The following is a 20034-nucleotide window of genomic DNA, read 5'->3' on the forward strand; positions in this document are numbered from 1 at the left end:
AAAAAAAGGGGCCATGACAACGCTCCGAGTCCCAGCTCTGGTGGCATAAAATTACCAAGTCGCAGATCACTGGGCAAGGAAAAGGCAATGCAAAATTGCAACAGAAATGGATATGCAAGAAATGTAAGAAAACGTATCAGTGCGAAACGCGGTGAAACAAAATCACCAGGCTTCTTCGACGTCAAGGAGCCATTTGCGGATTCCTTCACGCAATGTATTATCAGCACCTGAGAGTGCTCTTCTGCGCTCGCGATCAGCAAGGCTAGCTGCGTTGTCTACGTCTTCGCGGCAGTGTTCGGCAGTGACAATGCGGACAACTTCTTCGAGTGCCCCTAGAACCATCTTGCGGCATTCGCCCCGAGGAACTTCGGGAGGAGGCACTTCCTCCGGCCGAGGAGAGTGGCCTTTGTCTTTGTCTTCTGCTCTACGAGCACGGTTTGGAGAGGGAGCGCGCGAGTGCGCTAGTGACGAGTAGCCACTCTGTCCTAAGACGCGTTCAACTGCATCAACTAGAACGCCGTCGAGGTCCATCACGGGCTCTTCAATAAATCGTTCTTCCACAAAACTCCGATCATGCTCGTCGGTGTTGGTATCTTTGTGACGTTTGTCGTTTCCAGAAAAGAAGGTGGTGAATTGCGAGGCAGGTACACCTCCAGCAGACTGGCGTGGATTGCCGTTGGCAGGCGAGGGAAGCGTATGAGTTGTGTCGGAGCCATGGCCCACAGTAATTTTGCGGCGCAAGCGGATTCGTTTCACTGTAGAAGCTCGTGTGTCTGCAATCAAAGTCGTCGCAACGTCTACCCATCTCTCTGAGCCGTCCACATCGGGGGTGGATGGGATGTATGGGGATGGCTCAGCCCGCATAGCACGTTTAATTTCGGCTTCGAGGGAAGCGTAGGGACGAACTGCTTGAAGAGAGAAATCTTCATGGAAGGCCTTCAGCCAACCAGCAACGTGGGCTGACGGACTATCGCTATCCTTCATTGGTCCATGGAATCCAGAGCCACTGCTGTGGGTCGAAGCAACTGCATCCATGCTGGTAACGGATGTCCTTGTCTTCTTTGGCGAGGCAATCGTGGAATCACCAGAGGAAGAAAGTGACATGAAGCCAGGAAGGGGAAGATCAACATCTACCACGCCCTCCTCTGCCCTTACCGATAACTTCAACGGCGACTCCCGAACTTGACTGTTGAGCGATGAGGGTTCTGGTGAAAGGGTCTGGGTGGTGCTCTTAGGGATCGCGTCAGAGGCAGCCGGTATTGAGATATTTCCGCTAGGTGCAAGTTTAGGCTGATTCTGGCCTTCGTCTTCTGTGACTTCCTTGACCATCTGACTCAAGGTAGTGGAGCCGCGTCTAGCAGGACCAGAAACTGTGGAGACAGATCGCTTGCGAGCATCGGACGGAGAATATGCCTCGCTACCATCGGTCGATGATTCTTGGCGGGAGCTCCAAAGACCGGCGAAAATGCCTCCCCAGCGGCCTCCGGCTGAGGGAACACTGCCATTAGTACCCAAGACAGAGCTATCGCTTCGTTGGAGGCTCTTCAGTAAAGTCTCCGACGCAAGACTATCATTGCCTTCAGCTGCGCTGCGGTCAGCTCTAGCCTGGGTAGAGTGACTGGGCTGAGAAGTGAAGTGTGGAACTGGGACAGTGCTGCTCTGGGTTATCATGGACGTAGTTGCTCCGCTGGTGTTCATGGCTCGAACATCTTTGGGATTGATGTTCGCACTCAATGTTTTAATTGAACGAGCGTCAGACCCTCTGCGGTTCGCGGCCGAGGAGTATTCCGCTGGAGGGGTTGTGTCGGCTCCATGGGTTGTGTCTTGGGACGAAACGCTGACTGATCGTTGGTGGTGGTCGTTGTCGCCTATGATCATTCGTTGAGCGCGAGCCCGTCGTTCAATTGCTCTACGAAGAGACTCCTGGCGGAGCACAGGCACGGTTGGAGGGCTTTGAGAGACAGCACGCATTGATGCTGAGGTGCCAGGTCTGAGCGGCGAAGGCAGCGGCTCTAGGCGCTGTTTAGAAGGCAAGAAAGCGGCAAGCAAGAACACAAGACGGCGAGCAGTCATCTTGTCTGGGCAAACAATGACAGTCCTGTTTGCGAGAATGGGCTCACCATCCTGCTGAGCTTTCTGCTGTTGATTGTGGCGGCGACGATACCACTCTGGGCCAAGACTGTTGAGCCACTCCGTGTGGTTTCCCAGGAAAGCTGTCAGTACCACCAGGAAGAAGAAATTCTGCTCTTTGTCGCCTAGACCACGAACAATCGAGCGACCTTCTTCCCGCCAAACACCCCAGCGACTTTGTCCGGTCACCACATATGGAGTTTGCAGAGCTAAGCTGATGCGGCGGGAGCTTCGAATAGCTTCTTCTTTGAGTTTTGAATTGACCGACAGAATATTAGCGGGGAGATGCACAATAGTCTGATTGGTGCGTTGCATATTTGGGGGCTTAACAGGCTTGGGGTTTGGTCCAGACAAAGAGTCCACTTTTTTTAGAAGGAAAAGGACTTCATTCCGAGCAAGTCTTTCGAGATGGGAGAGGGTCCGAGTGATGACGTCCCAATGGTCGACTAGCATGTCCAGACGCTCATCTAAACTAGCCGGTGGAGATGCTGAAGACAAGCTATCATCGAAGAATCCACCCGGCCAGCGATGGTCAGAATCCAACGAGCTCGAAAAGCCGGGTCGAGGAGAGTCCGGACCGAAAGTGCTAAACCTTGAGACAGGGCGTCCGGAATTGCGTCCCATTAAGGGTATCTGGATTGTGATTGCAACCGCATACATTGGCGTTTTCTTCTCCTTCATCTTTTTGCGCTTGGAAACATCTGGAAAAGGGAATTCCATCTCGGGCAAGGATTCTTGGTAAAGAGCACTGGCATAGTCATGGCGTTCAGCTGATGCTTCAGCTCCCTCGGGAAGATTCACGCTGAACATGCGGGTCAAGAGGACTGTAACTTTGGAAGGTGGCTTGTCATCGATTTCTCGGTTTGCATCCATGGGACCCGAGGGACTACCTGTAGTATAGGCCCGAGAGAGTGGACTGCGAGCAGCAGGGGATGCATTAACCCCAGTTCCGACTCTGGAATCTTCATCGGCCGAGATAATGTGCATTTTGGTAGATGACCCTCGGTAACTGAAGGCGCTGCTTCCGAAGATGCAATTCAAAAGGCCAGTATCATTAGGATCAGAAGAGTGTCGGGATTGGCCCGAGTCGTGCCATGTTCCCGATGGTGCCAATGTAGAGCTACGGCCACGAGCTCGGGAAAATGCACCGGGACTGGCCGGGGTCATCCTGCGTGCATCTGCAGCTGCGGAAAGAGGACTCGATTCGACGAGGGAGGATTGGGTGAGGAGATTGCGACGTGTCCCACGGGAAAGACTGGAGACAGTACGGCTATGCTTATGGCCGGGTTGATCATGGCCTTGTGGGTCAATTCCGAGGCCGGCCGGGGATGAATCAGACGCACGAGTGTCGAGTAGGACACATGCATCACGGTCGCCCAATGCATTTTGTGCAACAATCACACGGAAATCTTTGATATGATCCAATTCCATTCCACCCCGATCATCATATGCACCTGCAGTCGAGGCATTCGGTGAATTGAAAGTTGTCTGTAATGGGTAGGCATGAGCATGGGAACGTCGGAGGAGGCTAGCATCGGGAAAAAGAAGGCCGGAAGTGTGTTCTTCTTCAGTCACGGACTCCAAAGGAGTGCCATTGTTTCGTGTAGAATATGCCGACGGGTTCAAGGTCGACGCGGCCGTACTCAAGAGTCGGCCCAGCATGATGAATTAGCGGGTCAACCCGCGAACAGAAGGGTACTTGGGAATGCAGGGAAAAGAAAATGGGCCGGTCAAATAACGCGGTGTAACAATGGGTATCAGACAGCTAGGGATAACTAGACTGCTTCCACCCATAGCTTAATTGGACTGAGCAGCAATCATCATCATACAATGAGTAAAATGAGAAATGTTCGGGAGGATGGAGAGGATGGAGAGAGGGGAGAAGGTGGGATGGGCTGCATGCAGTGGGGCTTAAGATCAGCAATTGAGTATTGGCTTTCACCAACGAAGACTCCACAGTCTCAGAATTGTGTAGAAACACAAGAAGAACAAGTGAGATTATCCCAGAGCTTCTTAAGGGACCCAACCTCTTGGACAGAGACCATTCCGGGGAGACAAGTGGAGAGCGAAAGTGAAAGGGCGGTGAACAGAGTCACATGATATAGCCTCTGATAATCTACGGTGGCGGATAGCGACTAACTGGTCAACTCCTATACATTAGATGCAAGCACCACAACAATTGAAGACGTAATTACAATATTCGAAACTTATACTGACATCCATATATACCTATATATGGAAGGTAGATATTGGTCTAACACCCTGAGTATTAGCTATGTATTCGATGCAACTCCCTCAACATCTCGACACTTTGACCCCTACCGTTCACTTGGTCGCTATTTTCTACTGTGATTGTGTCACCGTATAAGTCGGGTTTACAAGGAATCGTGTTACTCGAGGGCGCAGATTTATGCGATTTGAAGCATGGATGAATTTGGGATTGGATGGAAATGGTTTATTTCCCAAGACGTTACTCATTGAGGGCACATGCTATGTCTACACCGTCAATTACACCTCGTGTGGGACAAGCATCATGCCTGTCAGTGCAGATGGCACCGTGTCGATAAGGCCCTGCCGGTGTTGTTCATTAATACACCGACCCTTGGGGAACCACAGAAGCACACTCAACTGTTTAACTCGTTCTAGCCACGTGGTGCTGGTTCAACCAGCCCTTTACCCTGTTTTCTATAGAAGCCGACATGATATGTGTCACATTGAAAGCCCTGGCAAACGCCACGCGAATCCCTATACATCTTACATACCTAGGTATCGTACGGAGTACCAAAATATGTACTAGGCCCATATTTATTCTATTATTCAATGCAGTGGCTTCGAGCAGGTGTACATTAAATTTCAAATCATTACATCCCATATTTATGAACTCAGTGAGAACGTTTGACCTTGTCCACCAGGCGCTTCAGTTCCTCCGAGTTGGACTCCTTAGAAGCCTTCTTCTGCTTCTTCTTAGTTTCATGACGCTCAACGGGTGCCTCGGTCTCGGCGTCATCGCCTGTGCGTCGGCGCTTACGGCCCTCATCCAGAAGAGCCTTCATGCCAGAAGTCGACTTGAACCGTGGGTTGGTAGGATCAATGGCGAAATCATGACTGTCGTACAAGCGTGAGAAACGGGGATCGCTGACATCGACATTGAAGTCATCAGCTGGTGCAGCTTCCAGCTTCTTGCCCTTCTTGCCCTTGCCCTTCTTCCGAGCCTGTTTCTCGGCCTTTTCGATCTCGTTCATGTCGAAGTGTTTGATGTTGGCTTTTTCGTCGTCCACCATCAGCAACTCCAACTCAGCCCGCTGAGCAGCTGATGCGGCTTCCTCAGCAGCACGTTCCTCGCGCTTCTTGCGCCTCTCTTCCTTGCGCCGAGAAACAGCCGTAGCCTTCCCATCGGGGTCTTCGAAGAAGGGGTCGTTGAACCCAGCATCTGCTTCTTCCTGTTGCGGTACCTCGGCAGAACCACCTTCGTTGTCTTCGCTGTCTGCAGCATTTTCGTTGGCAGACTGCTCCTCCTCGCCACGCTTGGAAGCCTTGAGCTTCTCCTTTCGGCGCTTCTTGCGCTCGCGCTCCTTCCGAACGTACTTTTCGACGGTGGTCTCTTCGATTTCTGGTTCGTTCTCGAAGATGGTATCCTTTCCATGGCCGCCAGCCAATCCCGATGTGAATGTAACCTCCATCTCACCGACGGGCGCATCCGGCTTGGAGCGGGTTGGTTCCGCACTTAGTCCGAGCATTGCTCGCATGCGCTGTCTCTCGGCTTCTTTCTTCGATAGCTTCGTAGTCGAAGGTTCTCCTCCAGTGGTGTCGACCACTTCCACTCCACCATCCTCGTCATCTTCACTCTCATCCTCGGAACTATCGCTGCCGAGGTAGGCTTTCAGATCGTTCTCGTCAATGTCCGCATGCGATCCTCGGAAAGCACGTGCCTGAGCCTCTTTTCTTGATTTGTCGTCTGCGTCCCACGTCAATTTAACTTTGCTGTGCTGGAGAGCGTCGGTGACGAATTCAGTGGGCTTGTAGGCATCGGGGATGCGGTGGCACTCGTCGCGGGACTTGTCGTCGGAGAAGTCCGTATCATCGGGAACGAAGCGGAGATCGAAGAAGTTGGCACTGGAAAGGTATTCGGCACCATCCACCAAATCGTAGACATGCTTTGCAACGTCCTTTGATGAAAACTTGATAATGGCATAGTAGTAGCGCAGACGATCAATCTGGTAGCGTCGTAGTTGCGTAGAGTTGAATTCCTCGCCATCATCGCCCTTCATCATCGAGTTCTTAATTTCTTCCTCTTCCTCGTCAGAATCGATTTCCTCTTCTTCAGAATCATCGCTCTTGTTGTTCTTCTTGCTAGATGCAAAGATCTCCTTGGGGGGCCCTTCGACCTCTTCCCTCTCCATGCGCTCCTTGCCAAATTCACTGGGGTAGACTGCGACGTTCAACACTCGCCCGCCAGTCGGGACAAAGCTGGAGAAGACGGCCATCAAATCTTCGGCACGGATGTTGTCCCAATCAAGATTGACCACCGCTATGCGATTCGTCACTTCTCCGATTGGTACATCAGACTGCTCCTTGTCCGGGAACTGTGCCTCTTCATCTTCATCATCCTCGACCTCATTTTCCTCCTCACTGGAGCTTTCCTCGGATGAGGAGGACTCGAAGCCACCATCACGTGCGGGATCATATGAGCCGCTTTCCATATTGATACGTTTCAATTCCTTCTGGACTTCTTCGTCATCGTCGGCCTCATCGTCCTCATCCTCATCGTCCTCATCATCCTCGTCCACTTGGTAGAACTTCTTCAGCTTTTCCTTTGTGTCATCCTTTTTAAGCTTTCGTCCGTAGCGGTCAACGGCAGCATTGCGAGAGAAATCCTTATCGTCAAGCATGTGTTTGAAGCGCTTATCGAGCTTGACATGAGTCTGGCGTTTGCTGGGAAGACGATAACGAGGATCGGTTTGAATGTTCTCAAACCGAGGATCCGCTACAATAGTGCACAAACAGTCAGTATTCATGATCATCCTGCAATAAATTCCAAACTTCAAGAGTACATACTGATCACTGGGCCGGCTTCGCGTTTGGACTTGCCGCCCTTCTTTTTCTTGTCCGAGCCTGCCATTGTGCGTGCTGTGAGGCTTCACTTGAAAAACTGCAAGCTAGGAGGAAACAGTGGAATTTATCGGTGAAAATCAACCAAGATGGTTGAGTTTAAGCAGCGAAATTAGTAGGCAAGATCTGAGACCGATAAATTATTTCTTTTTTCTGCCCGCCGCAGCGAGGGCGGTCAGACTATGTGTTCCCAAATAGGCAAGTCTACATTCTAATTAGCTATATGTTAGCAGCTGAATAATTCATTGTGAATAATGATCGATAAATGTACTAGGATAATTTTTAAGCGATTAAATACAAGAAAGGTAAGCAAGTATGTATAATCTTGGTATTGCTAAGTATCACCCCTAATAATGCAATGCTTTGACTCACAAGTATGTCGTGAGCCATGTATGTAATTTCACCGATACCCCCGACATATTAACATCCAAAGTATCGTTTCTCTATCCAGCGCGGTTCTCGCTCCTCCTCAATACGTCCAACGATCACATTGATCTTGGAGTACACAGCAACTAATCGTTTCAGACCCCGTTCACCCGCCGCACAGGTCACAAAAACGATGCGTTCTTCTTTCACCCCATGATCAAGCAGAACACGAACCGCCATCAGTGCAGCGCTTCCACTGGACATTTGTGAGTCCATAAGAATGACGGTTGAGTGTTCCTCAATTTGCGATGGCAGCTTCAAGTAATGTAATTCCGGTTCCTCGTTGCTCTTGTTTGTTTGAATGAGCACGCGACCAGTGATGCAGTCGGGGATTGACCGCTTGAGAGCTGTTTCCAGACAAGAGCCCCCACGTAGAATAGCTACAGCTGAGACTGCTCCCTTAGGATGCAAACCAAGGTATTGATTTCCTTGTGGTGTTTCCACATGTGCTGAGACATACGATGTCATGTCCAAGGCCCTGCAATCATCGTGTTAGTAGATCAGCTAAGCGATTCAAGTTTGGTAGTAAATGGGTACCTTTCAATCAGAATTGAGGCCAGTCGATCAAAGTAGAAGATGAAATCCTCCTGCTCACTCTCTGGGTTCTGCAATATAGTGTTCATGCCAACGAGCTGAGGTGTTGACGGCAGCACGTGCACATTGGAAGGCAGTTCTACCTCCGCTGCAATCAAACCTAGTCTGTGGAGTTCTTCACTGTGCTTTTCGGACTTCTCCTGCAGCTTACGCTGGATGTGTTTGACCACCATATCTAAGCCAATTAGCGCACAATCATTGAACGCAGGATTTTATGTGACCTACCGATAGCAGTCTTGTTCTCAATGCCACGAGGAATGATGATATCTGTAAGTCATGGTTAAAAGGTTGCAGTGAAGGGTTACAGCTGGATACGTGTACAAACCTGAGATAGCGCGCTGAGGTTCCACAGATTTGGTGTATGATGGCTTCACAAACTCAAACCACTGTTTGATAATGCCTTCAACATCACGTCCTCGCTCGCGGACATCACGCAGAACTGTGAGAATGTTAGCCAAATAAATAGTGATGTTCTGCATAGCAACTCGCCTCTACGACCTAAGCATACGTCCATATCAGCTTCAACAAAGATCTGCACCATACAAGTCAACATTGATAAGAGCAAAAGCACAACGAGGAAGCTCCAATACCTTGACATCCAACATCTCCACGATTCTAGGATCATGCAGTGCTAGAATACCCTCGAGAATGATCACTCGAGGAGAATAGAGAGTGGTCGTATGGGACTGCCGTTGGTGATCGGCAAATGAGTATACTGGGATGTTTGCTTTCTTTCTGTATCACATTATATTTAGTTCGAGTGAAACGTCCTGTATGAAGAGAAAATTTACCCTTTCTTCAAGTCCAAGAGAGTTTGCACCAGAAGATCGAAATCAATCGATTCCGGACAGTCAAAGTCATACTCATTTGCGTGAGCCTTGTGGTGCTCTTCAGAAGATAAGGTCTTGTAGAACGAATCCTGGACAGAAAGCATCAGAACGAAAGCCCTCAGAGTCGAGATTCAAAACAGTAAGAAATCAATATACCATTACAAGAATCACCACCCATGGCAAGTTCAAAGATCTGACAATCTCCATGGCCACAGAAGTCTTGCCAGAGCCAGAGCTACCAGCGATGCCGATGATACTCAAGTCCTGCCATGGCGGAGAATATCGCACTTCGGCGGTGGGCATAGAGTAAAAGGGCGATAACGACTCCATGTCTGCAGATCACCTAAAACAACAGTAGGTGTACTCGGCGTTCTGCAGTACAAATTTCAAGCCTGCGATAGCCTTTAACGAGCCCTGTGAGGGCCCACGATAATGACTAATGAATAAGGCCTAAAGTATCTTAGTGAAGCGGGCCAGATTATGATTGGCTACAGGACTCGGGCGCTAGTGAAGAGCTGAGTCAGATATTTATAAGCCGCTGGTTTGGGGTTAGCGCAATTTCTTCGCTTAAGCTACTTCTTCTGCCGCGAGCTTTTTTCTTCCTTTTCACTTCTTCATCTATCCCGGTTTTCTCCCACAAGCGATTTGCCTCTCCCCATGGCAATTGTCTCTCGGATTTTCCAGTTTAACAGATAGCTTATGACCAGGCATCAGACTGGCTAGCTCATAATGTCGTCAGCTAATCTCGTATGCTTCTCGGCCTGACAACCGTGGTTGCTGGCATTTTAACACCATGCAGATGTCTCGCACTCCCTCGACTGCGACGCCTACTTGGCATCACTTCGAGCGGAAGCTCGAAGAGGTCAAACCATCCAAGACGTGAGTTACATCATCTCCATCCTCCCCTTCCCCTCCACCCCGTGACATGATGCTCTTGAAAATCAAGTTGGGAATCTCTCTGAAAATAAATGAGGAGTAACAATTGACTTGTCCTTCTGATTCACGTCACCACTGCAAAAATTTCAATCAATCGTTGAATCAATGGTTGCTAACAATTTCGATTGCAGTGATATAAACTATTTGGTCATGGATTACCTCATCACCAACGGTTATCCGGCTGCTGCGAAGAAGTTCGCGCTTGAAGCCAATATCCAGCTCAGAACTGATTTGCAAGCCATTCAGGAGCGGGTTGATATTCGCACTGCGATTCACTCAGGTGATATCCAAGTGGCCGTTGAAAAGATCAACGAGCTGAATCCTCAGGTAAGAAAAAAAAACTTTTTCACACTAGTCCACTCCACTTCCTTCACCCCCTTTTCTTGCTATGATTATACCAAGTTTCATGCACCACTCTTAAGACCCCTTCGGGGGCATTTGCAGAAAAACAAACATCTTCAGTCCTCAGTATGAGCAATTGCCACAATATTGAATCTTACCACCATGCCACTCATTGATTGCAAAGTGCCAAGGCTAACAAGACTTCGATAGATTCTTGACGAAGATCCATCTCTGCACTTCGCCCTGCTGCGCTTGCAATTGATCGAGTTGATCCGCGTGTGTATGGACAGACCTGGCAGCGATATCACTCCTGCCCTGGACTTTGCCACGTCACAACTTGCACCGCGCGCTCCCACAAATCCTCAGTTTCTAGCGGATCTCGAGCGAACACTTGCCCTCTTGATCTTCCCCAGTGATAAACTGGACCCAGCACTGGCGTCTCTTCTAGACCCTGCACTCCGTAAAGAAATCGCAACCCGAGTCAACGAGGCAATTCTGCAGAACCAAGGCGCTCGTAAAGAGGCCCGGCTGCGCAATCTTGTGAAACTCCGGGCTTTCGCCGAGCAAAAGGCACGAGACACCAAAAAAGACATCCCAGAAACCCTGGATATTGGCTTGGTCGGTGATTCTCACGACGACAGTAATCGTAACAATCTCACTACCAACTTGAGTGACACTTTGATGTCCAACAATGCCGACATTGATGCTATGATCTCTTGATCTATTGGCCTCTCAACTTGGCTTTGAACCTTGGGTTTCTCCCAACAGAATTTTCCATATCTCCTTTCTCGGTTGCTTTTTTCTTCTAGCGCGGCGTCTTGGGCCCACATTATCATGGCGTTCACCTCAATGGTTTCACTACGGGCGTTTTGACAACACCAACACCTGCAATACAAATGATCTTAATTCTCATGCTTTTTTTTTGTTGTGAATCATAGCCCTCTCCCACAATGTTACCTGTACCCAATAGACGAAGACTGAAGAAGAAATTTAAGCTTGAGTAGCTACATGGATCGATCACAAATGCATTTGTGCAGCAACCAGCGAAGAAACATGAGCGAATCAACCCATCACAAAAAATCTGTACATGCACAATTATGAACCAAGCTTGGCTATGAATAAACGAGCAACATAAGCAAGATCTATGGGCGTGTTTTAAGGCCGACAAAAAAATAAAATGATCAACAGAACAAGTCCGCACTTCTTCCTCGTGGATAATCGACAAAGTAGATCGGTTGGAATATATCATAGCAGGCTAGGAGCAAAAACAGCAAACAAACGAAAGACCTAAGGAAATGAATGGCTTAAAAGCTCATGAGATCTAGAAGAGAAAGAGTAAAGTCAGTATGATTTCCCAAGGGCGAAATGAAAGGAATCGAAAAGAAAAATTACGCACCTCTTCCAAAGAGTGCTCTCTTGCCCCAGTCCATGGCCAGCATACACCGTGTGCGGAAGCTAACACTCTCAGCGAAGTAGATACTGCGCCAGAGATACATAGCAATAACACCACCGCTGAAGCTCATGCCACCAAAGTCAAAGATGGCAGCGTTACTGATGTACGCCAAGCTTCCGAGATGTTTATACTTGAAGGCCTTATAGACGGCCTCGTCAAGGTCACCGTAGTCGATCTCGTTGGCCTTGAGGCCGGGGAGAGCAGCGGCGATCTTGGTAAGCTTGCGACCGAGGTAGACTCCCTGTTGATTAGCACGCTGGGCAGTGGCAGGAAGGGAAGTGAGCTTGGTATCGATCTGGTGCAGGAGTTCAGAAAGCTCGCCGTAGTCGAGGGTGCCGGAGTGGTCCTTGTCATATTGTTCGAAGAGCAAATCCAGACGGCGCAGATGGTTCGAGGCTTGCGGGAAGCGCTTCTTCACTCGGCCGGCGAATTCAGTCCATTCTGAGAAGGTGAGGTGCACCTTTTCCGGGTCGCGGCCCTTCTCCCAGGCGATTGTGCGGAGGAATCGGATGATGTTCTCTGCGACGTTGTTTTGGACTGTGGAGCAGTCGCCAATTGCGTATACGTCTCCTAGGGGAGCGCCGATCACGCGGAGATGAGAGTCGGTTTCGAGGGCATGCTTGTTATTTTGTCCCTCCAGTTTATTAGAGAGAGTTTCTGAGATCTCAGCACGGGCTAGTGAGATGTTAGTTTCTGTCTTAAACCAGAAAATCCAGAAATTGACTTACCAACGCCCGTCGACCACAGGCAGAATGCGGTTGGGATTTCCTTTACAACGGTCTTGCCGTCTTCCACCTGAGAGAAGAGGACGCGGTCACCACGGACTTCCTTAACACGGGCGTTGGTCAACACCTCAACACCATCGCGCGTAAATCGACCCTAGAATATGTTAACATCAGAACAGTTTTTAGGGAACTTAGACAAGGTAAAACATACTTCGGCATACTTCGAGAGAGCCTCATCATAGGTGTTCAAGATGTGAGTTCGGCTTTGGATGATGTGAACAGATATCTCGTTGCGAACAATGCGAGGGAAAGAATGGAGCAAGTCTTCATTTAGAAGATCAAACAGCTCAGCGGCAAATTCAACACCAGTAGGGCCACCGCCACAGATCACAAAGGACAGCAGACGTCTGCGCTCCTCATCGGTGGTAGTGGGGAGACAAGCCAGCTCCATATTCTCCAGCACTTTGTTCTTAATCCGACGAGCATCATCAATGGTCTTCAGGAAGTTACAATTTTCAAGACCTTTGACACCATGTGGGTTCGTGACACAGCCTAAGAATTTATATGGTCAATATTTATGACATAAATCGGCTTGTTCGCAGGCACAACATACCGACACCAACAACAAGCTTATCATATGGCAGATAAAAGCTCCTCGTCACACCATCGTTGTCAACCTGAGAGACTTCGACCAATTTCGCCGAGAAGTCAACATCAGTCGCCGAAGCCTTGAGGAAGTGCCCATTGACGCGGTCAATGATACGCCGAACGGGTTCAACAAGAGACCGCAGGCCCAAAGTGCCTACGGTAGCAGACGGCAACATAGGAGTAAACAAGAAGTAATTAGTAGGGGAAACGACAGTAACGTGATAATCGGCCGGGTTCAAGTTCTTGAGTAGCGCAATGCTTCCCCAGCCTGTACCTAGGATAACCAGACGAGGCTTGTCCTTCTGCTCCAGCATAGACTCGGAGTCATAGTCGCCAACAAGAACATCCGCGATGGGTAGGTTCTTCGGGCCTCCACGGCGCGGGTTGAGAGCCAGCTCCGAGACCGGGATGTCGGCGGCCGTCGTAGATTCGTGGTATGTACTAGCGTCGTAAATGAAGAAGGCAACCACAACAGCACCAGTAGAGACAATGAAAAATCCGCAGTATGTAAAGACCTTGTATAAAGCGTTCACGATGGCAGATCGTTTCAAAGGCTCGACCTTGGTCGCAATTTCTGATTTGTAGCGGATCGGCGTGAATACCGGTGCCAAGGTGCGCCATTGGGGGATAGGTCGTCGATGAGTGTGTAACGAGCGAGATAGAGATTGTCGAGATGTCATTGATACCTTTGAGGCATGGACTCTGCCTGGTAATGAACCCTTTAACTTGAGCGCGGTACCGTCCGCACGGCTCCGGCGCAGCATCGCGTTCAGCATTATGAGGTGCAAGGGGAGTGAGTGTAAGAAATGTTCAACAGTAAACAGAGACGTAGCAGCTCATGGCCCGTCCCTGTGAACTCAAATAGCGAATGATTCTGAATCAATCTAAAACAATGCAAAGCTGCAAAAAAAAAATAGTCTAGTGAAGACAAGAAACGAAATGCCAGCGGCTGTAGTGATCGGCGACGTCATCATATACCGGTCACGTGCTGCAAGGTGCTCGGGATCCCGGCATCAGAACTAAGAACTCATACGACAATAGTTCTCCGTTAAAAGACTTTTCACCGACAACTAGATCTAGATCAGACTCCATTTTTTGAAATAGATTCATAGATTTCTATTATATACTCATAGCTAATGGGAATGGATATCGGTTGGAGATCGAGATATAGCCATATGTATGGGAAAAAGAACTTAAAAATAGTACCCACCCAATTCCTTATGAATTCTCCATGTGCAAATGAAGCAAAAAAATTGAAATAATAAACGCCAACCTCGCTTGAAATGCAGATGAAAAGATGTCCCCTGTATGATGTGGATACGTGTGAAATCAGTCCCAATCCAGGTCATCGTCCGGTTCAGCACTGGATCTCTTCTTTCCGGATGAACTTTTCCGGCTCTTAGATCGTTTGTTAAGGTTTGAACTGGAGACAGAGCTCTTGCGCTTCATGTTTCGGGGAGCCACGGTCTCGTCGACATCTGCGGTAGCGTCTAGACTGTCCCCTTCTACATCTTGGTCTGCATCCACTCTGAACTCTTCGTCAATGGAGAGCAAGGTTGCAAAATCGCGGCACTTTTGGTGCATCACTTCTTCACTGCTTAGAGCTGTCATGTTCCGGGCGATAGCTTCCCAGAATTTGTCGCCAGTCACTCCGTGGACCTTGGTGGCAGCTTTGTTGAGCTCCTTCGCTGCAGGTTTGCCCTCCTTGGTCTTGCTCTGGGCATTCACCCCGTAGAGGCGTCGAAGGTGAGTCCGAGCTTCCCAAAGCATGGACAGTGATGCAGCTGCGGTTGCAAGCAATCTCAGGGTTGTAGGGTTGGCTTGTCGCGGCATGACTGTTGGAGGCATCTCAGGCGCAAACTCCGGCATCATACTATTTGAAGCATCTAGCTGAGGTGCGCCAATCGGAGTAGGAGATATTTCTGTCTCAATCGCGTGTGCCACAATTGTACCAGTGGAAGACACAATGCGTTCTATGCAGGCAATTGTTGGTACTAGTTCGGCCAGTTGACCATAGTCGAAATATGCCAGATTCTGGGAAATGAAACGAGCAAGTAGAAGGTGTTCTGGAGGATCGCCAGCGGTATCCAGTTTCTTCAACTCAAAATTGACTTTGGAGCAAAGGTTGGACAGGAATTTCTTTTGGTAGCGGCTGTTGCTGATTTTGACGATCTCAAATAATGGTGCAAGCTTCGAGATGAAAGGCCGATAACTAGCACCGTTGGAATCGCCAACGATATCGCGTTGGTAATGAAATGCTTCTTGCACAGCTCGCATGTATTCCCGTTCAAACATGGATTCATATTGCTGGTGAAGCATCTTGTGCGTGTCAAATGCTACCTTTGCAATGGCCGGGACAGTGGAAGTCTCCAGGGAGACAAGAACGCCAGCACATTCCTTGGGATGCACCAAACCTTGCCGATTGATACTCGCAATCAATTCAATAGCAGTCAATGAATAGGTATCTTGGCGCGACTGCGCTACCTGAAGCATGTTAGAGAGGAAGTGCTGGGCGATCAAAGCAGCAGCGCCATCATTATCACTAGCTCTCAAAGACCCTCCCAGACGGGTGGTATCTTCATGGCCCACTGCCTCTGCAGTTGGCATGACAGCCTTTTCAGACTTGCCCTCATGGATAGCAAAAAAGTCAGCAAATGATCGGAGGACGATGTTTTGGAGACTTGGAGCATCCTCTTTGAATGCTTGAGCGAATGTCTGTCGCGTGCGTTGTCGGCCAAACTGGCCAGGCCAAGACTGACATATGGACCCCAAACTTTCAAGCGCCATAACCCTCAGCTCAAAAGGTTGGTTAGAGTCAGTAAAAGGGATGAGAGAATCCACCATCAGCCCCGCCACTGAACCACCGGACCAGGTGGGAAATTCGCTCTTGAAATGAGATGCATATTTCTCAAGGTCGCAATGCCGCCCAACACATCCTGCAATTCTAATATAACTTTTGGCACGTGCCAGAATCGCAGCATGTGCCGTCGATGAGAGGTCCATGCTCTTGTACTGCTGCATTGGCTTCAGCACTGACACTGTCAGCTTGACAAGTCTGTTGGTGTTTTGCAAAACACTGTTGATGGTCCACAAACAAGCCATGACTTCATTCAATTCAGGGCGAGAAAGCTTGGCTACGCTCTTGAAGAGATCATTCTGCACCTCCTTGAGAAGCGTATTGTGAGACGAGGATACGCAGGGTAGGACACAACGATATATAACCACAACCGAGCGGAATATGAAAAGGTCGTCGGCCGTAGAGAGATTTCCGATGTAAGGGTGCAGCGCCTCCAATTGATCTGGGCTGAACAATTTCGCATTTGCCTTAGCGAACACAGTGATGGTCTGCAAAAGAGCTTGCTGGAACTCTTTGCTACTGCCGTCTGAATCTTCGACCAGCCTCTGGAACATAGTAGCAACCATTGCCTTGCAAACCTTGAAGTTCAATGATGCGGACTTGGATTTTTCCGAAAGCACAGCCTTGAGACAAATGCTGAGAGAATCCAAGGCAGTTTCGCTGCGCTCGGCCAAACCAACGATAAGGATGACCTGCTCCTCAAGAGCCATTTTAAGTTTAGGGTCAGAAGTAGAATCAATGGAGTTGTGGAACGGAATAAGCCAAATTTCTTCAAATGTTTGGCGAGCCAGTGCTGCCACACTCTCTTCGTGGTCGCCTGTGCGCTGAAGAAAGCCATCGAGAATGGCCAGCTTCAACTCCTTCCGAGATGTTTTGTGGTAAATATCCTTCAAAAGGCCAATGCAGCGTTTGCGGACACCCGCCGTTTGATCAGCGGCACAGGCCAAGATACTCCGACAGCCTTCCTCCTCGAGCTTCGGCTTCAGCCCAATGCATTGTCCAATCAATTGTAGGGCAGAATCTCGGACCATTGGCGAAGCATCCGTAGTGCACCGATGAATCACGCGCAGAACCGATGGGTCTCTGTCCAGTAGGTTTGGATCTTTTTCGAGCATGTAGATGACACTTTTGAGACTGCGGCTGCGAACCTTGGCAGAATCGCCTAGAAAAGAGGCCAAAAGTACTTTAAGGATGGCGTCAAAGGCTTTGCCGAAGTTTGAGTTCAAAACCGTCAGAATATAGGCAAATTTCCCATGTACATTGGGAATGCTGTTGAATTCTTGGTGTGTCTCCAACCAGCGTGGATCAGAGAACGAGCGTGTCAAAAAAACGACCAGATCGTCAGTCATTTCATCGTGTGCAAGCTCTTCGTCATCTTCAGCGTTGTAGTAAAGCGTACATGCAGTCTTGGCCCATTGAGCCAGGTAGTAGCCCCGCGCACTTGTCAGCTGCCAATTGTCTGAATTTTTGTCTTGCAAAAGGTGCTCAAGCGCAATCCTATAAGGTCCGGTTGGAGTGATTATATCTTGCTGATGCAATGCGCCAGATGAGAACTCCTCGAATTGTTGCCTCAAGTAATCAGTAAGCTCAGACTCAGAATCTTCCAGGGCCGGAAGCATATGCTGAGCGGTTGCTATCAAGTCCGAGATGGCAGATCCCATCCAGCCCAAAAGCTCCAGCGCCATGCTCTTCGCTGTCGCCGCGCTCTTGTCCTGGTCCGTAATTTGAATCATGCGTAATGCTAAAATACGGAGAAGTAGTTCCGCAGCCGGCCAATCGGCCAATCCGAGTACACTGATCAGGTCTTGGGTGAAAAGATCGAGGATGTTCCGGTATGGCTGATCACCTGTCTTTGTTGAGTTCATAGCACGCTGAACAATAAAGTTGACAATGTATTGCGCTGAGCGCATGGCATTGTCATAGAGCCTGTTTGCCTTGGTTGCCAGGCGCTCCAATGATTCGTCTTCCTTGTCGTCGTCAGACTCATCCTCATGCCCACCATCTCCCATAAGCTCGTCGTCATCATCATTGGCTCGTGGCTTGACTTTGCGCTTAGCTTGTGATGAAGAAGGTGTTTCCAAAGCGGTTGTTTGAACGAGCTGCAAGACTAGTGCAGTAAGAAGCTGGATGTTTTTGCCATCCGCAACTTTGAATTGTCGGGCATTCTGGCGCGTAGTGGGAAGTTTTTCCAGAGAGACCAGGATTTCATCAAGAATGAACGGACGTTGCTCGGGGTATTTAGAAAACACTTTTGCAAGCACATCCATTGCACCACGTCTGGCAGGCTCGTACTTCTGGTGACCTAGAGTAGAGTCCTTGTCATTGTGCGCATTTTCCACAAAGATAAGCTTCGCGGCGAAGAACTCAGCAGCCGTAATTGTACCCTCTGAAACATCAATTCGTGACAAAAAGTCTGCAAAAAGAGTGAGGGCTTTCTTGCTCTGGTGGACCAGGCTTCCAATGATCCGTTTCTGGTTCGAGAAGAATTGAAAGTGCTGGGCGTCCTTGCCGCCAGGACGCGACTCCACGGCAGGAATAATGCAGTGATCGAAGACTTGATTGAGGACGTTTGGAATTGCTTCGATAAGATCTTCGGGGCAAAGCTCCCGCTCCGTCTGGTGTCCAGACATCGTCTGCAGCAAGGTTCCGATTGCATAAAGTGCATTCAACACATCCTGTACTTTCCCCAGCCATTCCTGAGATTTGAGGTCATTGGACGAATCACCCAACCCGAGGCCCAGAGACTGTGCAGCAATGATTGGTTTCTCACACAATTTCTGGACCCGGTTGAGAAAGTCGGATGGTATGTCATGGAGTCGGTCAAAGCCTGTAACTTTCCGAAAGGCTTTCTGGAGGCGAATGTGAGCATCGTCAGATAGCAGGAATCCATGTATTTCCAATGATTGCGGGTTCACGAAAATAGGGTTTGATGTGTCAGCAGTCGAAGGATTCGAGCTGTCGGGGTCGATTTGATCTTCTGCTTCGAAGACTTCAAGGAGAAGATCTTGCAGCTTTTGCAAAGCTGCGTCCGCTTCTGCTTTTTGGTCCTTCAACCGCACCGCCGCCATAGCATCTTCGCCGTCTCCTTGCAGCTTGAGCTTTTTCACATTCACTTGGTACGAGGGCGAAGGTACTGGTTTTTGTGGAATCACCACTGACAACTGGCTTGGTGTAGAAGGGGGATTTTGTTCAAAAGAAGCCGAAAAAGAGGCCGGTTTTGATTTATTCGCCAGGTATGCGCGCTGGTTGTTCGAAAATGCGGAATTTGGAATGAGTTCTTTGGCATCGGCTTTGCTTTTGGAGCCTGATTCGGGATCTGCAGCCAACAAATTAGTTGATCATTTCCAAATATTCTTGTCATCTCCTGGCTTACATCTGAATGCAATGTCCGTAGAGTCGAGCATCATGCGTGCAAAAGAGCCAAGGCTATCACGACCCGAGGGTGTATCATTAAAGTCATTTGGGCGCAATTGTTGACTGTGGTTCGAAATGCGAGGTAGCTTGAATTTACTATGAAAGTCAAATGAGTTAAAACCGACTCCTGAACACTTTCGGGTTTCTCACAATTCTGTCAACTGTTCCCCATCTAACAGCTGCTGAATATACTCTCTCGATGTCTCGAGGCGACTAGACTCACTCTGTCCAGCTTGTATCTCCAAATCAAGTTCACCGAGTGTTTTGCGGCCTTCTTGGAGGACATGATTTATAGAAGTAGTATTCGAGGGTCGACCAACATCGGGGCGAATGATGCAATCTACGCATATGGTGCATCAGTAACTCGAATAGGTTCAAAGAGCGGATAGACAAACCGAGACCAAATACGGGCGCGCTGGACATGGATGAGTATTGCAGTGCTTCGTCCACCGACAATGACCGTGGCTGGTTTTGGAACTGCATATTGGAGCCATAAGGTTGGTGCATCTGGTTATGGCCGTTGATGACCACCTGGATGGCCTGGCGTCCATTTTGGTCCATAATCGCGGT

At 49.1% G+C, this 20034-nt stretch overlaps 6 protein-coding genes across 6 annotated transcripts; 1 reads left to right on the top strand and 5 right to left on the bottom strand.

Moving 5' to 3' along the window:
* Nucleotides 1-162: 162 nt before the first annotated feature.
* Nucleotides 163-3792, bottom strand: N7529_009837 (uncharacterized protein; the record flags this gene model as incomplete). Its single annotated transcript, XM_057245364.1, has 1 exon — nt 163-3792. The coding sequence occupies one exon, from the start codon at nt 3790-3792 to the stop codon at nt 163-165; it is 3630 nt and encodes a 1209-aa protein (XP_057093627.1).
* A 1220-nt stretch (nt 3793-5012) lies between these two features.
* Nucleotides 5013-7249, bottom strand: N7529_009838 (pre-rRNA-processing protein ESF1; the record flags this gene model as incomplete). The annotated part of the gene is made up of 2 exons (XM_057245365.1): nt 5013-7114; nt 7186-7249. 2 exons carry the CDS (start codon nt 7247-7249, stop codon nt 5013-5015), a joined length of 2166 nt encoding a protein of 721 aa, XP_057093628.1.
* Nucleotides 7250-7659: 410 nt separating this feature from the next.
* N7529_009839 (uridine kinase family protein) lies at nt 7660-9419 on the bottom strand (the record flags this gene model as incomplete). The annotated part of the gene is made up of 7 exons (XM_057245366.1): nt 7660-8143; nt 8203-8434; nt 8485-8526; nt 8585-8698; nt 8798-8994; nt 9051-9178; nt 9246-9419. 7 exons carry the CDS (start codon nt 9417-9419, stop codon nt 7660-7662), a joined length of 1371 nt encoding a protein of 456 aa, XP_057093629.1.
* Nucleotides 9420-9818: 399 nt separating this feature from the next.
* Nucleotides 9819-11087, top strand: N7529_009840 (glucose-induced degradation complex GID8; the record flags this gene model as incomplete). Its single annotated transcript, XM_057245367.1, has 4 exons — nt 9819-9836; nt 9889-9968; nt 10157-10352; nt 10578-11087. The coding sequence occupies 4 exons, from the start codon at nt 9819-9821 to the stop codon at nt 11085-11087; spliced, it is 804 nt and encodes a 267-aa protein (XP_057093630.1).
* Nucleotides 11088-11671: 584 nt separating this feature from the next.
* On the bottom strand, nt 11672-13969 carry N7529_009841 (putative NADH-ubiquinone oxidoreductase 64 kDa subunit; the record flags this gene model as incomplete). Its single annotated transcript, XM_057245368.1, has 5 exons — nt 11672-11688; nt 11764-12495; nt 12549-12699; nt 12757-13097; nt 13159-13969. 5 exons carry the CDS (start codon nt 13967-13969, stop codon nt 11672-11674), a joined length of 2052 nt encoding a protein of 683 aa, XP_057093631.1.
* Nucleotides 13970-14522: 553 nt separating this feature from the next.
* N7529_009842 (putative sister chromatid cohesion protein Mis4) lies at nt 14523-20025 on the bottom strand (the record flags this gene model as incomplete). The annotated part of the gene is made up of 4 exons (XM_057245369.1): nt 14523-19366; nt 19424-19560; nt 19615-19804; nt 19860-20025. The coding sequence occupies 4 exons, from the start codon at nt 20023-20025 to the stop codon at nt 14523-14525; spliced, it is 5337 nt and encodes a 1778-aa protein (XP_057093632.1).
* Between the last annotated feature and the right edge of the window lie 9 nt (nt 20026-20034).

This window comes from Penicillium soppii, assembly GCF_028829465.1.
Source record: "Penicillium soppii strain IBT 18220 chromosome Unknown utg000007l, whole genome shotgun sequence".
Taxonomy (NCBI): Eukaryota; Fungi; Ascomycota; class Eurotiomycetes; order Eurotiales; family Aspergillaceae; genus Penicillium; species Penicillium soppii.